Raw genomic sequence first — 18,885 nt, 5'->3', positions numbered from 1 at the left:
CGACCTTTGTCATTTATGGATTAACATATAAATAAGTGTTCAAACTATATCTTAAGTTAATTTTTGGTGCTTAAAGAATTTTTTTACTCAAAATAGGTATCTAACATTTCCAACGTTATATCTTAACTTTAGGGTATAATTACAAAAAAGAATAAATTTGTGGTTAAAAATAAGAGTTGAAATTACATAGACATTCTATAGTGGTAGAGGACTCAAATTTAGTCAAAATGAACTTAAAATGAAAGCGGACTTAGGTGTGAGTATTCGATTGAATTGTACAAAATAAAGTTAAAATTTTTTGAGTTACTTTCGTTGACGAGTCATATGTTATCAAATCAAAAGTAAGCAAGATAATCCAAATTAAGAATTATACAACATGAATCAATGAGTTATGAAACTGTGGAGGAATCATCTTCCACCTCTCTCATTGCCTCTATAATTGTGAAAAAGAACATTTCATGCAATCCAATCCAAGTTTCTTTTCCCCCTCAAGACATTAACCCATTTTGTTTTGCAATAAAAATAGCAAACCTTGCTTCAAACCGCTCCAAAAATAAAAAGGATTAACTCGACTCGAATTCCATATTTGCTGGAATCCTGTAAAGGTTGACCTCACATCGAACCTTCGAAAGGGTCTAGATAACAAGTGCCGGCCTCATTAAGTTTATTTATTTTTCATTTTATTTTATTTATTTTATTTGGTAATTAGTGATCACTCCTTAGTCACTTCCACATCCATAGGGTTTCTTCGAGAAAAAAGAATTTACTGCATGTAAATTATGTTTCTTTTTTAGCCACGTCGGGTTCGGGTGAAAATATTGAAGTCGTGGAGCTCGACCCTAAGTTGCTTTAGCCACGAATCCGCGACGCTCAAAAGAGAGAACAGTCTCTCTTGGTCTAGCCCACGATTTCCCGACACCCACACACTTCCTTGCATCTTGTATTCGCCAAACCGAACGGAAAAAGGGCGATGTCATCCCCTTCCTTTCGCTTTCTCTGAGGACTCTCGAAGTCGTCCTCAGGGTTCATATCTGCACATAAAAACTTATCATCAAATCGTCAATTAATATTTGAAATTCGATCATTAATAATAAAAAAGGACAACAAGGCCACTTTGGAAAGTAGATGATAAAGTGTGGTAAGTGAGGAAGCATGTGGATAAGTCCTTTATGGTCCTTCCCATGGGAATGTGATAAATAGGATACCTGCAATTATCCGAATAAAATAATAGCATATCATAAACTATAGATACATAATTTATAAATTCGTTTTTTTAATATAAAATTCTGTGTGTCTCTGTAAAATATACAGAGAGAGAGAGAGAGAGAGAGAGAGAGAGGGAGGGAGAGACCAGGCAACTGCCATCCAAGTAGCTGGAGAAAGATCTACGCTCCTCAATGACATCAAACCAGGGTATCGTCATGATAATCCATTAATCTGTAAAGGGATTAGAAGATATAAATTGCGGCCTAATACTGATTTTTAAAATAGTCAAATTATGGTTTTGGTCCCAGTATTTTACTTTAATTTGAGATTTAGTACATATACTTTAATTTGACATAATTTGATCTTTAATTTTATAAAGTAGTTAACTAGTTACTTATGTCGCACCTTGGAGAGGTAGTGGACATTAATCTAACATTAGAAAAGAAAAGACAGGTCATATAATTTAAAATTGATGATATTGTTTATTCTATTATATATATATATATCCTTTGAGAAGAGAATAATAGGCTTGTGACGGTTAATATCAGTGTGACTACTTAATTATTTAATTTTAAGTTGAGCATACCGTAAGAATCACCCATAATGAAAGCATCATGAGATTAAATGGGAAGAGTGTCACGCCTTGGTGAGATGAGAGACAATAATCTTACGTCAATAAGAAAAAGAAAAACTCCGAAGCTTAAAAGCAATGAAGGAATCAAAGGTCAAAACTTTAATTATTATTAGAGTCAACTTATTCCGAAAAGAGAGTAATGATCTGTGACACTTATTTTGAAATAGAGCAAAAGTTTAATTATTTATTACCATAGATTATGAATAAAAAGAACCAAATAATGCTGAATCAGAATAGAGGTACTATATCCAAAATTTAAAGAATAGTAAAGGAACCTAAACCAGAATTTGACCTTTTCAGAATACCAAGAAAGCAGAAACAGAGCAGAAAATTGGAGAAAAGGTGACCTTATCCATGAGTGGAACTCTTCCATAAGGTGTAGTTCTCTCGAAATACTGGAAATAAAGGTAACCCAATCTATTATTCACGTGCCAAAAGCTGTCTTGCTCGGAGCCACCGTCCTCCGATGACCAACCGTCCCATCTCCATAACTCGCTTTCATCGCTGTACGAATCATTAAACGAATCCCTCTCGCCATTGCCAGACTCAGTCTCTTCCCTGTAAAATTTCAACACCAAAAGCTCATCAAATTCTGTTTTTATCTCGATCACGGAAACCACAAACAATTCCAACTACCTCAAAGAATTGCTGGTGAAGATTTGAATGGCGGAGAGATAAGGAACGTAGTACTGGACTAAGGTCTCGTCGTTGTTCAACTCGATGGGAACACCGGCGCCGTACGCACTCCATTCGTCGTAACAGTTCCAGAGATCACCCAATGTGAAATACTCGACGTTTTCTCTCTCCCAAGGGTTCCATAATCGATTAAGATTCCTAATCTCGCTCTGCAAAGTGTTTAAATTTCAGAAACGGGAAAGAAAAAGAAGCTTCAAAACAGAGATGAGTTGGATGAAACCTCGAACCTTGGGGAGGAACTGAGATTTGACGGCGGGTGTTGTGCATTGGAGGAAACAATCGAGGTTCGATTGCGTAGACCTGGCGTCGAAAGTCATGACGATTCAGAGAGAGAGAGATTGGGTTTATCTCTAACTCAAACGAGGGAGGAAAACAGAGAGAAATGAAGGGAGAAAACAGAGGAGAACAGGAGAAATTGTTGCGATTTCGTTGAATTAAAATGGAAAAACTCGTGTCCGATGAGGGTTTCTAAATTTCGTGATTCAAAGAGCTAAATTTCAGGAAACAGAAAATACAAATGGATTCTCAAGTTTTCTCTGTTTCAACAGAAACCCATGATTTCTGGGTCTTTCCATTTTCATACAGAATATTTCAATAACGGAAAATGAAAAAAAAAGGAGCAGAGCAAAGCGGAAATCTATACGAAAAGCTGATTATCTTTAGGAAGAGAGATTTAACAAGAAAAAGATTAGATACCGAATTACAATCATTATGGAGCACTTCATTTCGTATTTATAATTTACTACATTCAGATTTGAACAGATGCGGACCCCTGCTCTCGACTCCTTATAGATCAACTGTATATCAATTATTTTAATTAAATTATTAAATGTGGTTTAATAATTAAAAAATAGAAAAAAAAATCAAACTTGTATATTAATTTTGTTAAAAAAGTATTATAATTTTTTGACCTTATTTTTTTATTAAATTAAGATGATTATACAAAGTAGTATTTGTTTTAAGGGAAAACTACACGGGAGACTACTAAACTATAGTAAAAAATTAATGTGACCATCGAACTTTTAATTGAATCAATCAGACCACCAAACTATTTAATTAATTCAATCAAACCACCTGTCGTTAATTTTTAACAGATGTGGTAACTTGTCCGTTAATAAAATTGACATAATCATATATTTGGTCTTTAATATTTACATATTCTATCAATTTAGTCATTATTTTAATTCAATTAAATAAATTTAATTATCTAATTAGAACGTGACACACATCAATACATGATTGGAATGTTTTATTTATGAATTTTAAATTATTTAATTAAATAAATTTTCTATCCAATTAGGTAATGACACGTATTGAGGACCTTTGGCCTAATTGTTTGGGTGCATGATAGCTTTTCCCCTTAACACCAGTTCGATTCCCATTGTAAACATGTTGGTTCCTTTATTTTCATTTCAATTGGGTGGTGTCCCAATGGTTTAAACTTACAACAATATGTATTTGACTTGTAAAAGTTTGTTAATGATAAAAAATCAAACAAATTATTATTTAAATTAATTTTAAACTATTTTTTTGAATTAAAAATATTCAATTGTTATATAAATTAGAAAATTTCATTTTTTGATGAATTCGAAAATTGACCGAATTAATCGAAATTTGTTCGGTTCGGTTAATAATTTTCAAATAAATTTTGGTTTGATTAACGGTTAAAGAAAAAAATTCGGTTAATTAGGTTCGGTTAATCGAACCAAATTTTATTTGAAAATTATTAACTGAATCGAATTAACCGATTTTTTTAAAATTATTAACTGAATTAATTGAAGCAAAAATTTGGTTAATTCGTTTCAGTTAATAAAACCAAAATTTATTTGAAAATTATTAACCGATTTTTTTTTTGAAAATTATTAACAGAATTAATCGAAACACAAATTATTTTGAAAAAAAAATGTGTAACTATCAAAACAGAATAAAAGTAATAGTTTTAAATTCAAATTTACACATAAATTAAATATTAGATATAATTTTGAAAAAATAAAGTGTAACTATCAAAACAGAATAAAAATAATAGTTTAAGTGTTAAACGTATAGTTTACCCTAAATTATTTTCACTAACATATCTAACAATTAACTGGTTCAATAGACAAAAATGAACACATGATTTTATGTTAGAAAAAAATATAAAAAATTTATTAATAAATTATTAATAAAAATAAAAATATATATAACATTTACATAGTCATAAACGAAAATTTATTACTCAGTTGGACGTGTAACAACTTCTTAACATTGACATAGTCATAAACCCATCAAATTTTTTCTTAATCTGAAATTATCACTTGCAACCCACCCAAAAACACATGGCAATAATCGAAGTTGAAGTTTATTCTGATTATAATTAAGGCTTAAGATTCAGAAAATACCTTTTTAGTAATTTAATTTTTTACTTTTGCTAACTATTTTTTTTTATTTTTTTGAATATCTGAATATTTTAAATTTAATTTATTTTTTATTTTTAAAAAATCAAATAAATCCTTAGACTTTTAAAACAAACCAATTTGGCCCTCGAACAAGACTAAAAAATTATTTTAATCCATCCGTCAATACATCAGTCACCGTAAACCACGTCGTCAGCATTGTGAACTGTCACTTTAACATCGTGAATTGTCACATCAACACTGTAATGATCAATGACGAAAAATATTTGTCAAAAAACTGCATTATGTTTATTTTTTGAATTGAAAGATCACAATGGATGTAAAAATAATTCAAGGGATGCTTATTGGGCCTACTTTCTTCCTCTTAGATCTGTTCTACTTTAAATCTGGCCTCTTAAAAGTGATGGCCTTCCACACATGTCGCCTGCATCAAATTCAACATCATTTGTAAAACCAACTCTGAGGTAACGTTTGGTTGGCATGAATCCCTTAGAATTGGTGGGAATTAAAATCTAATTTCACCACTTTCCCATGTTTGGTTCAAGTTTTCCAAGGGAATTGTAATCCCTCATGGCTTCAACTTTCCATCAAATGAGGGAAAGTGAATTCCATCTAAGAATGGATGGAATTTAATTCCCTTGTTGGAGGGAATTGAAATTTGACCATATTAGCCTCATCAATCTTTTGGTAACTTATTCATATATTGAATAATTTTTTTTTATTATTTCGGGTCGGGTCGAGTTTCTAATTCATATATTTGGGTCGGGTCAGGTGAAACTTTATTTTGATCGGGTCGGGTCGGTTTTTTTAAGTGTGATATTCAGGTCGAGTCGAGTTTGGGTTTAGGGTGAAAAATACCCGACCCGAAAATATATATAATTTTACCTTATATATTTAGGAATAATTATAATAATACCCCTCTATATGTAATTTTTTTCAATTAAGTCACTGTTTTTATTGAATAAAAATAATTTTTTTATTATTTCGGGTCGGGTCGTATTTTTAATTCATATATTCGGGTCGGGTCGGGTGAAACTTTATTTTGTTCAGGTCGGGTTTTTTAAGTGTGATATTCGGGTCGGGTTTTTTTAAGTGTGATATTCGGGTCGGGTCGGTTTTAGGGTGAAAAAACCCGACCCGAAAAAAATATATAATTTTACCTTATATATTTAGGAATAATTACAATAATACCCCTCTATATATAATTTTTTTCAATTAAGTCAATGTTTTTATTGAATAAAAATAATTTTTTTATTATTTCGTGTCATGTCGGGTTGGGTTTCTAATTCATATATTGAATAAAAATAGTTTTTGGTATATTTTTTGGTAACTAATTAACATACTCCGATTGGAATGTATCGAAATATTGCTCTATTTTTTGGTAACTTATTAACATATTTTGATTGCAATGATTTTAACTTATTATGTTTATTAGCATGATTTTTATAATTTATTGAAATAAATAATCAATCAATAAAATGAAAATTTAATATTTTTTTAATTTTTATATTATATTACTACATGTAAGTTGTAAAACAAACTAAAATAAATCAAAAAAAATAAGGGCAATTATGTCATTTTACATTATTAAAATCAAATTCATCTGACATGTCTGCGAACCAAACAGAATATAGAATTGGATTCCAATTTCATTTCCTGCCAACCAACAGAATATGAAATTGGATTTCAATTCCTGACAGATTCCAATTCATTCACAGATTCCAATTCCCTCAGAAACATTCCAGAGAACCAAACGCCACCTAAATTTCAACCATATCTTCCCTCCAATTTGCCATAAAATTTCAAAATTTTAAATATAATCAATATGAACTCGAAACAGTTCTAAAATAAAATCAATTTAAAATTAAAATAATTAAAATAAATATTTTAAAATTATTTAAATCTATAATATTTTGATTCGAAAATCAAACCTCAAACATAAATAAAAAAAAAAATTCCAACTTAATCTGATTGGTCTTGCATCAATTATTGATATTTTCATTCACACCTGAATTTATTAGTTCTAGCAATAATTGATGTTTTGAATTTTTTATTTCTAGCAATGTTTCGATTAAAAAACATTTGCTATTTTTTTTTGTTACCCTCTCGGTTCCAAGGTTTTCCTTTGACTAATCCGGATCGATTCGTGTCGCATGCCTGACTTTGGTGGGTGAGTCTCCCAGTAAAAATTTTCTGACTACACAAAATTTGAAACTGAGACCTTGTTTAAACGGATTTTTTATATGAAATGGATGCTATTCTTCATAATTAGAGCCAGATCAATGGAAGTATACAATTCATAGTACACATTCGATTGAAAATTAATTTAATATTTATATAACATCGATCGCAAATATTATATATATAATTAATAATGAAATTTTAATACAATACTTAAATAATACATAATTTGAATATTGTGCACTTAAATACGTTTAAACTTATGACATCTAGAATGTTTCATCAATAATAATACTTATCAAATTAAGAGTCAATCATTCTTTGTTGAAATTTTTAAAACCAAACAAATAAATAAATACGACTCAAGTATAATTAAACCTAAGAAAACAACTGTGAGATACTAACCACTTTACTTTATTCACAAAGAAAGCACACCACATATATAATCAATGAATGATTAATGAATTATGATGTTCGCGAATGAAAAAAATTAAGTTGAGAGAGTCGTTCTAGTCTCTAATGTATCTAATGCGGATTAATCAATCATATTTGTGATTATAAAATAAAAAAAAATGATTAAAGAAAGCAAAAAAAAAAAGGCCTACATTTTAGACTAGTTGTAAGATATATCAAATCGAATTGCATCGATTGAATCATTATAGATTAAGTCAAATCTAAATTTTAATATTTTTAAGTTAATCGTTTGTTCGGATGAGAGATTAATTTTTTTTTGGGTTGAATAATTAAGGACGATTCTGATCACTCCAAATTTAAATTATTTATTTGAATTATTATTAATATCTCATATTCGAACATTGATGAGTATTAGCAAAATAGTTTGGGATCTAAATGTAATTCTAATAATGCATAGGAAGATGATTCCAATGCCCAAAGTCTAAACCCTACGAAGAAACTTTACTAGTCTTAAATGAAATCTGTAGGACCACCCTATATCAAGTTGCATGGTGGTGGACGCAGAAAGGAAGTGGATTAGTTGCCATGTCTCTTACTCTCAACTACATAAACAGTTGTAAAAATCCAACACAAAACGGATGTGAAAAGTGGTGTGAGAATTAGTACCAAGCTTAGCCCCAACTTGGGTTATATCTAAGAATGCCACTAACTAGGGGGCGACAACCCTTCCCACCTAACAAATAACTCTACCTTTGGTTGTCAAATGTTTCGAGTAATCAAAATAGATATATATGTCATATATACGGGGAATATTTGATGTATTGATGATATATATAATTTATACATCGTAATTGAATAAGATAATGATATACATTTGAAATAAACTTAAATAAATTTGATTTTAATGTTTTATAATAATATACACTACAGCAAAATTGTACATTTGTGACGTTTTTTTTACCTATAGCGGCGTTTTTAAGCGCTGCAAAAAACACCTGCGGCGCTATGACAAACGCCGCTGAAAATAGCGTCGCTAAAGTTCGCGGAGTTTGGTAACAAAAAACGCCGCAATAGGTAACGATATATAGCGGCGTTTGTCCAACAAACGCCGCAATAGGTGTTGAGATTTAGCGGAGTTTTTCCCACAAACGCCGCAATAGGTGTTGAGATTTAGCGGCGTTTTTCCCACAAACGCCGTAAAAGATCTGGTATATAGCGGCGTTTTTTAGAACAAACGCCACAAAAGGTCATATCTATAGCGGCGTTTTAAGATACAAACGCCGCTAATTACCTCTCTATAGCTAAAAGAAATTGATTTTGCAAATTAAAACTAATTTGTCAAATGTTGTTTTCTACTCTTTTATTACCTAAATTTAACCTGTAGCATTTTCCAATTAGCTTGACATCCATAACAACAAACTTAAAATCCATAACAAGAAAAATGAAATCCATATTAATAAATCAAAGTTTACATTAACGTAAAATATAATGTAGTTCAACATTATTAACTATAATAAACAATAATATCTAAGATATTTTGCTTCTAATCTTACACATTCTTCAAAACTCTTCGTCACAATGAGGCGCTTAAATTCAAAGAGATAAATCCAGTTTATATGGGAAAACAATGATGCAGAGCTAGTATCGTCCTGTCATTTCTTGCACAAATATTTTGCTTCATGAGGTCTTACTCCAATTGACATGCCACTTGAAAAGGCCCCATCCATGGCAATGCAAACCCGATCTCTAGTTTCATATCCAAATAAATCATCAGTTTATATGAAAATCCATTATATCTTACGTTAAAAAAGTTAACAACACATTTCTGCACGGTCAGTCCCAGCAGTCAACAACTCTATGGCATGGGCAACCATCATGATGATAAGCAAAATATAGAGATAGATCTTAATAACTGTGCAGAAACATCCAAGCTTGAATTTCATGATAACTTCTAACAGCTTATCGGACCAAACATATTTTAAATCAATAGCACCCAGAAAAAGGCTCCAAAACTGCATTCCTAACAAACAGAAAGATATAAAGATGGAAATATGACAGCTTACCAAGGACCAAATCCTTTCAAGCATTCTGCTAAAACAACCTGAGAACAGACAAAAGCACAATCTAACTTAAAGATAAGGAAGCAAAAAGAGAATTTAACGGAGATTGTAAATTAATATTTTATCCCCATTTGTCACCTCAGTATTTTCCCCAAGAATTTCAATTATAACCCCATCAACTTATGTGCAGAGGCCATTGGTTTCAATTGAATGCTTTTCTATGCCAAACTGTACATGCTTTCTAACCCCTAACAGAAGAAAATAAATAAACGAGATATGTAATACAAGGAAAGTACATACCACTGTGAATGACCTGATGTATAACAAGTGAGAAATATACAATTCTATTCAATGGCATGTTGCAGAGCAGAGACTATTAGCATTACCCAACATTATTTGTAACATACAGTAACCTACAAAACATCCGAGGAATAATAAAAAGGGAGTCGGCCGATGCTTTTTAACAATAAATTTGGTATTTGTTTGCGCAATTGAATTTACCCTAGTTTCAAAAATGTATTGGAGCTTTCGTAGTCGTGTCGATTACCGTTGGAAGTACAAACGTTGGTCACCGACTCCGACGAGTGACCTTCCTCAAAGATGTTCTCCAAGTCACCGGCAACTTGTTTTCGACCCTCGGATATCTGCAATACCTGCAGTGATGAAAGCTTGTAGCCTATTACCTATACTTATAAATATAATAACATGGAATAGTATTATGTACGAGAAGGAAAAGTCATACTTGTTGCTTCAATCGTTCATTTTCTTCCATCAATTCAACTTCCTGCAATGCATGCATCAAAACAGTCTTATGTTTGTTCTTTAGTATCTTTTTAATTCCTCCTTTTTGACTGCTATTTTGTATGTTTATGTACTGACCTTTCTTTGAATGTCACTGATTTCTCTCATAATCCTCTGACCCTAAAATACATTAATAATTAGAGCTAATTAAGTTCATATGTTTAATCATTGATTAAGACTTGTACAGAAAAAGTAAGAACCTTTTTCTCTATCACGCGACTCAACCCAACTTCCAAAATTTTCTCTAGCTGTTGTAGTTCTTCAACATTTAATCCTTGGAGATCCTCGCCCCTCATTTGCCTGTTTTAATGTAGAATCCACTTTATATATGCATATATCCTCATGAATAATATGAATAAAATTGATAAAAAAAAAGATCATACCTCAGTTGATGACTTCTCTCTGCTATTTCCATTGTTAGCATGGACTGGTTGCTGTCTTCTACGAGCTACAGACAAGAAACACCCTTCTCAATAATTATTGAAATTACAGAAGATAGAGATAAAATATCCTTACTCTTCTAAAAATGGAATTTCATCAATAAAATTGATCACAACATTAAACCTCAACAAATGATTCAATAATAATCAATTATAAAGTGCAACAATTCAGGCATCAGTAAAACAAATAAGATACTGGAAAATAATCATCCCAACTCAGACTCTTTTGAAAAGTTAAAAATGCTATAAAACACTAGAGCCTGCCATTTAGAAATCCACTCTCAATAAAAGCTTAAAAAAAAGCACTAGGTTAATAAGTAACTCAGTCATCAAGCCGTATGGTCAACCAACAAACATAGTTACACTAGAAAAAAGAAATGCAAGAGAACTTCAATCAAACTTATTTTTGCACCAATGACCTTACAAGAAAAGGCAATAATCAAATGCACCTAGCTTAAAAATATCATTGGTGTTTTTGTTGTCTAGCATTGCATCTTAGCATGCACCTAGACAACACTGCCCACACCTTAAGTAAGCCCTCCTACTTGAGATTTTAACTTGCATGTAAAATTTAGAGTTGAATGCTGATATACTTTATGCAACACACAATAAGCAAAATTTGCATCCAAATATTGGAGAAGACTTAACCTTTGCCAAAGAGTAATTTTCATAATTGTAATCCTTTAAAAAAAACATGTTCTCATTACTATGTATGGTTGCAAATTTTAAATATGATTTTCCATCTCAAAACACCAGTGCATACCATGATAGCAGAAACTTTAAAGTGAGGAAAGAAAAACTAAATTAATTATTAAGCAAGACTAAGCACCAACAGGTACAGAGATCCATATAAAGCGAGCACCAACAGGTATACACATCCATGTAAAGCACCAACAGTGAATTAACCTTTTTTGCTTCTCTTGATGCAGTGAATTAACGACACCTGTCAATTTAGCAAGAGTATCATTGCTGATGTTTTTTGATTGACCTTTTGCAGGATAAATCAGGCTATAATGAATGTCGCTAACTCTCTTCGAGAAATCAAAGGACATCACCACTGACAGCTCATGAATCATACTAATAGATGGAGCAGAGATAAAGTGACAAACCTTCTTCCATTTTGTAATAAGATTACGGTCAATATATCCTTGGTCCAAGCAGAACTCATACAATTCCTTGGATATTTCCTTCCTGAGGTGGTAAATGTCGAAAATATATCGACTCTTTTGATAGGCAATTTTGAAAATGGGCCACAACATCTCACATTTTCTCTTACCATCGTGAGGATCATTCTCAGCTATCCCATTAGTTAACAAATTAGTTCATAACAACAATGATAAGAGTTTCAATAATCAAAGTAGAACGCATACATGATGCGGAAAAACCCTACCTTCTCTCATCTTTGCTTGTATAGCTCATGGAGTGTTGGTTCAATCAATTCCCATCCTTCTGGATATTTTACACGGTTCGTCTTCCCTTTCGGCATTGTTCTACCTATCAACACCACAAAAGGTCAATTAAATTTTACATTAACAGAATATTACTGAGAATTTCATAATTCCTAAGGTTATAAAATGTAATGAACTAAAAGAATAAACTAAGAGAAATTGGTGCATCAGAGGAACATACTAGGAACATTAGAAGAAATGAAGAACGACAGAGAAGAAACAACAAACATTTCATTTCATATTCTTATCATATTTATCCCTTAACCATAAACATAGAATCGGGTAAAACCCTAATTTAGTTTTCTTAAAAGAATTAAAGAATTCTATACAACCAAAAAGAAGGGAGGTCGAAACTCCTCCGCAACATTTTGCCAGATACAGCACAAACCCATTTCCAGTGTGATTAAGTATGCTCCCAGGGTTATTAACATGGTTGTCTGGTGTTATTAACACATGGTCCCGTTTGTAAACACTACCAGTGAACCCTAATTTAATTTTAAAAGTAAAACAATTTATATTCACTTTTAGTCTTCAACTATACAAAATTAATCAGCAGAAACTAATATATAAACTAACCTTGGAGATGAGAAGGAGAGAGAGAAAGATTTAGTGGAAGTAGCAGCTTGGTCCAATATGGAAGGGACGGACCCAATATTTGATTGAACAAGCCGGAGAACGCAGAGGAAATAAAAGAAAATCAAAACAAAACACGCACAAAGAAGAACCCAATAAAGATCTGGATGAAATCACGACTGTTGGACTGAAATTGAACTGTTAATCCAATGGGTTCAAGAGATATTTAAAATGGGTATTCCAGAAATCACGACTGTTGGAATGAAAAAAAATGAAAAAAAACCCAGATAAACAGACAAACTTGTAAAACGTGGAGAAGGCGAATGATGTAGGGGTGACTAATAGAGGAGAGAAATCACATAAAACAATTTGGAAAATGAGATGAAGCACTCTTCGGCAACTACCAGTAGATGGGTTTGGGTAAACAGCGAGAATGAAAAAAATAGACGAAGGGGAAAAATTAAAGAGGCTTAAATGGGTGGGACTTAGAAACTGTACATTTGCGGCGTTTGTAAATAGAAACGCCACTAATGTACTAATAAATTACGGCGTTTATTCAAACACGCCGCTAAAATACTACGTTTTAGCAGCGTTTGTTGGGAAACGCCACTAAAATACGAGTATTTAGTAGCGTTTTTGCTTAAAACGCCATTAAAGTATTACGTTTTAGCGGCGTTTATTGGAAAACGCCAATAAAGTACTAGGTTTCATCGACATTTTTCTAAAAACGCCACGATATATGTACCATATTGCGTCATTTTTCTAAAAACGAGACTAAAGAACTATTCTATGGCGGCGTTTGTTTACAAACGCCACTAAAGTACTGATCGTTAGCGGCGTTTATCAAATAAATGCCACTAAAGTACGAATTTTAGCGGCGTTTTTTTAGAAAGCCGTTAATGTTACAATTTAGTGGCGTTTTAAATATAAACGCCATGATATGTACAATTTTAGTTGCGTTTTCTTTGAAAACGCCGCGACAAACGCCGCTATATACCTATTTTGCTGTAGTGATATTAATATGTTTTTTAGAAATTCATAAAATTATATAATGTATGAAATATTGATCTTACATTATAAGTGAATGGTGATCATTTGTGATGAAGATGGAGCATTTAAGGCAGCTTCCTCCCCCATCGAATCAACTCCCTTGGTTGGTGCGAAATAAATGCATGGGACTCCATTCAATTACTCGTATTGTTGCTCACCATTTTTTTTGTACATGACATTAACGCCATTAATCAACTAAATATAATAAGTGTAAATTACAAATTTCATCACTCAATTTTCTTCTTATTCTTGGTTTGGTCTTTAAAATTTTAAAAAATTTGATTTACTCATATTTTGGTCATTTCATCGTTAAATACTTAAAAACGTTATGAAATTGATTCAAAACTTTTTCCATTTTTGTGGGAAAAAACCTTAATTTTAAATTCCCTTTTAATTTTCTTGACGATGAAATATCTTTTTCAAAGTCCCAATAGTGGAGAGGTGAAGGATGAAGTGAGTTGTATATCTTAATGTTGGATATTGTAGATTAGAGTGGTTTATAATTTCATTAGTTTATGATTTATTGTTGAGTTTTATTAGTTTTAGAGTGATTTAGCCAAAATCTAAATCGATAGAGTGGTAAGAGAGAATGAGAAAAGTTCATCAATATTTTAAATAGTAAGATAGAATGAGACGAGTTCGTCGATATTTCAAAGAGGAAATAGACAGTTCATCTCATGTCGAATCAAGAGAGAAGGATTTCGAGGGAAAATGTATCACGCTGATTGTATTCAATCTTCCAGAAACTCTTCATTTTAAGGGGCTTTGGCTTTTTTTTTTGTTGACAAATATGGTGAGGTTGTTGATTCTTTCATTCCCAAAAAGAGAAGCAAGGGAGGTAGCAGATTTGGTTTTGTTCGTTTTACTAGTATGGATGGAGAGAGAAGGGCTATTGACTGTATAGATGGCTCTTCTATTCAAGGTCATAAAGTTCTGGTTTTCTTAGCAAGATTTCATCCTCGAGACTCCTTTTGGAGGAAGAAACTTATTGACCCGCAGCTTTCGGAGGTAAAGGGAAGGAGTGAGACTGACCTTCGTTTGGAGAAACTCACAGAAGGTTCCATTGATGAAGAAAAGCTCCTGGTTCTCAAAGACAGCCTTGTGGGTTGGTGCAGAAAATTCATTAAGATAAACGATTTGGTAACTTGGATGCACAATAAAGGAATTATTGGTCCGACTATTATGAGACTTAGTGAGTTAGCAGTCATTATTTTTGAAGATGAAGGGAGCAGGGATAGGGTTCTAAAAAAATCAGATGCAGGTGTTGGAAATTTGTTTTGAGAAGGTCGAAGTTTGGTCTGAAAATTTGCAGTGCAATAGCCGACGTGCATGGCTTTCGTGTAAAGGGCTTCCACCGTTTGAGTGGAACCATTCGACCTTTCAAAGCATTGCCAAGAAATGGGGTGAGCTCATTGCTGTCGAGGAAAGGACTGTAAATCCCGGTTCTTTTGACAGGGCATTATTTCAAATCGTTACAGACTGTCAGTCCCTAGTGGAAGAGAGTTTCGAGCTTAAAGTAGGAGAAAGGGTGTTTTCAGTTTGTATTTCTGAATTCGAACCTTGATTTTCTCCAGTTTCTATTTGGGAAGATCCACCATCGATGAAAGGATTGGAGTCTCATTCTTCACCGGTTGCCAATGTAGCATTGGACAAAGTGTCTCGGCTATTGACGCTAATTGCAGTGTTGAAGTAGGTTCTTCATTGATGGAGTTGAATCGTCAGATTGTTGAGGTTTCTGGTGCTTCCATGGCTGAGGTAGATGAAAGGGCGACTGAGATCGTTCAAAGGGAAGCTTTGGTCGACCCAAATTCTGGTTGCGTGCTTGAGTTGTGCCAGCTGGAAATTATGAACGATAATCATTGTAATCTGCATGGAGAACGCAGCAGCACGTTAATGCAAGTGGTTGGCAATGGTGAAGCTTTTTGTGGAGGTTTAATTGCTAATGAAAGTGGGGCCCATGGTGCAAATGATTTTCCATGCAATTTTTGGAGGGAGGGCGCAGTGGATGGTTCTCCACGTTGGGAATTTCAAGTGTTGACTGTGTTGGGGTTGGTATCCAAAGAAGCTGCAGCCGAGGTAATTAATTAGATTGAATTGATTGGGTCATCAGTTGATCGTGTAGATGAGGTCTTATCAAATCTGGGTTGTAGGCAAGCCTTTGAGGATGTTAGTAATATGGTTTAGGGCATTTAGAAATTGAGTCTAATCTTAATGATTCAACTTCTATTAGAAGGTTTAGCTCTAAAGTAATTTCGAAGAAGAAATTTAAATCAACGTTGGAAAACAAGTCTTTTTGGGTAGCCGTAAGAAAAAGAAGAGATAAAGCCGTGAAGAAACAAAGTTCGTAGGTTCGGGTCGAATCTAGCTAAATGGTTAATGCTTCTGTGTACGATTCAGATATCATCAACCGGAAAATTAATCCTTAAGGAAGCTGAGAAAGCAGGGGATCTTGGTAAGAATCTTGGTTTTCAAATTGAAGGGGATGAGCGAGAAGTTATTCAAGAGTAAATTGAAAGTTTAGAACTAAATTGAAAATTTTTAACTGTGATAACCAAAATATAAGTGAAAAGAAAGTTAAGTGATGAAATATATAATTTATCTAAATATTAAAATAATAATAATAACAATAATATCAATTAATCTAAAATTATAATAATTATAAAACAGTAAAAATACTGATTAGATTTTAAGAAAAAAAAGGTGAAAATAGGATTGATGGAAGACAAGTCATATGATTGGAGGGAATAAAAGATATGAGAACGTGCATGGCATTGGCAATGGCGCTAATCAGTGCGCCATCTTTCATTGTGTTTGGGACACCCTCACACAAGGCAAAATGTTATTTTCAGCTCAGCCCCCACACTCTTTTTTTAACCTCCAAATACAAAATTTTAATATTTATGATTTTTTATAAGATTATAATTTAATATTTTATTTGTAAGGAAAAACATTTTAAGAATTTTGTTACTAAAATTTAATGATTTTTTATTTATATTTATTTGGTATAGATATTTATACCAATAATTAAAATTCTAACCAACTCATTTAGAAATTACTAGCAACATCTCTATGAATTTTTAAGGATTTTTTTAGTATAATATATCATTTAATCTATTTTTGATGTAAAGTTTTAAATAAATCTTTACAGAATCTATGTTTCAAACATCATGAAAAAGACTAACTTTAACAATTAGTTCAAATATTAAAAAAATGAATTTATTTTCAATTTTATTCAAAATATTAAATCATGCAAATTAGTGAATTATCATTTTTTAAAAATAATTCATAAAATATAACATAATATAAATATTAAAAATTAACTTTTTGATAGTTCTTGACGGTTTAATTCATATTCAAAGGAGTTTTAAGGTACAAAATATGCTTTTTGATTAATCATGTAATCTTCCTATAATTTTTCTATTTTTACTAGGATAAAACCAGTGGCGAATGTAGTTTGTTTTTAGAATGGGCACGTGTTCATATTGAAACATAAATTTTCTTTAATTAATTAATTATTTTTTTATTGTACCTACCTTAAAATTTTATTTATGTTCATTCGTATAAATTTTTTTTGTATTATTAATACACACCCCTACTTCAAAGAAAGAAAGAAAAAAATTAATTTGTGTAGAGTACATGGGGATTGAAAGTACAGTTACATCTGCACTTACACCACTATATTCCAAACCAAATTCAAAACATACTACATGATATATGATGTGACATCATTAATAAAAATGAAAAAGAAATTATAAATACAAATTTAAAATTTAAAAAAATTAAATATAAAAAATATTTTAAAAGAAAATATCAAAATTAATCTATGATTAAATTGATTTGATTTTGATTAATTTACTCATTTTTCTTAATTATGAAATGAATTTTTAGTCAAGTAAAACTTTTAAATTCTTAAATTAATTTAAAATAATATATCATTTTCAATCCGAAATAACTTTTTTTTCTTTTAAAAAATTATACATTTAAAATTGTATTAATGAGTGTATTTTAAGCTTAGTTAATACTATTTACAGTAAATATTTTAATGAAGAATAGTAAAATAAAAATAGAATTATATATACTAACTTTGCCATTGATCTTTGGTTAGTGAAATTCTTCACTTTATATTTATAAAAAAATCAGAAAAGGCTGTGGTTAGTGATTGCAATTACAAAGACTACATCTTAGTTATGATCTTCTTTTGCAATTAATGAATGCACCCATCTCTCCTACGCTTACTGGGCTTGTAATTATTACCATCACCTCTCTCTCTGGGTTTCTCAAGTCTGGTGTTTCTACTTCTGCCACAGAACCTGAAATTTTGCAAACACACAAGCACAGGTACTTTCTTTCTTTTCTGGGTTTTTTTTTCTCTGCTAAATGATAACCTCAATCACTTTTCCTTCACCTTATTTCTTCTCTCAGCTAACCTTTTTCTTCGTTTATTAATGTAACAACAAAGCTTCTACCTTTGTTGTAAGCTCCTTCCCCCCCCCCCTCTTCTGCAAGCTTTCAACTTTCAACTTTCAACTCTGCATTATTTCTTTTCTGATTTAACAGCATAGTGACTTTGGGTTTTGTTCCTGCTATTTATGTTTTACTTTGATCTCTATTGTTCTCTCTTTTCCTGTTCTCGATTTTGTTTTTGACAAAATCGTTCTTTTCTTTATCTCTACTCTTCTTTTCCCCTAAAGTTTCCAACTTTATTTCAAACTTCATTAGGCTTAGTTCTTATTGTTTTGGATCTGATGAGTAGTTTTCCCTTTGTCCTGGTTTTAATCTCTCTTTTGAGCTTTGTTTTTCAATGGATTATGTGACTGAGAATTTTGCTTGATGTTTATAAAGTAAGATCTTGTTTCAACAACCAGACATTGGTTCTTGTTTTCTGGTTCATCCTTGGGTTTATCTGCTGCTTGTTCTGCTGATCTCACCATCTGATTTGTAACAGATTTTTAAGTATATCTTATTCTAATGTCACACGGAAAGATATTG

At 31.8% G+C, this 18,885-nt stretch overlaps 1 protein-coding gene and 1 pseudogene across 1 annotated transcript; both read right to left on the bottom strand.

Moving 5' to 3' along the window:
* Positions 1-665: 665 nt before the first annotated feature.
* On the bottom strand, positions 666-2,870 carry LOC120150835 (annotated as a pseudogene).
* A 6,637-nt stretch (positions 2,871-9,507) lies between these two features.
* LOC120150916 (MADS-box protein JOINTLESS-like) lies at positions 9,508-11,901 on the bottom strand. The gene is made up of 9 exons (XM_039163509.1): positions 11,659-11,901; positions 10,769-10,833; positions 10,586-10,685; positions 10,464-10,505; positions 10,327-10,368; positions 10,086-10,237; positions 9,885-9,897; positions 9,588-9,625; positions 9,508-9,544 (listed from the first exon to the last, which is right to left on the bottom strand). Exons 1-9 carry the CDS (start codon positions 11,899-11,901, stop codon positions 9,508-9,510), a joined length of 732 nt encoding a protein of 243 aa, XP_039019440.1.
* Between the last annotated feature and the right edge of the window lie 6,984 nt (positions 11,902-18,885).

Source organism: Hibiscus syriacus, unplaced genomic scaffold, assembly GCF_006381635.1.
Source record: "Hibiscus syriacus cultivar Baekdansim isolate YM2019G1 unplaced genomic scaffold, ASM638163v2 tig00111027_pilon, whole genome shotgun sequence".
Lineage (NCBI taxonomy): Eukaryota > Viridiplantae > Streptophyta > Magnoliopsida > Malvales > Malvaceae > Hibiscus > Hibiscus syriacus.
This window is presented reverse-complemented; position numbering and strand designations above follow the sequence as displayed.

Excerpts from the sequence above, each read along its gene's own strand:
- LOC120150916 (XM_039163509.1), bottom strand. The coding sequence starts at position 11,901 with ATGATTCATGAGCTGTCAGTGGTGATGTCCTTTGATTTCTCGAAGAGA. Across the intron at positions 10,686-10,768 it reads GAGAGAAGTCATCAACTGAG|GCAAATGAGGGGCGAGGATC; the intron begins GTATGATCTTTT and ends ACATTAAAACAG. Across the intron at positions 10,506-10,585 it reads GTCGCGTGATAGAGAAAAAG|GGTCAGAGGATTATGAGAGA; the intron begins GTTCTTACTTTT and ends AATGTATTTTAG.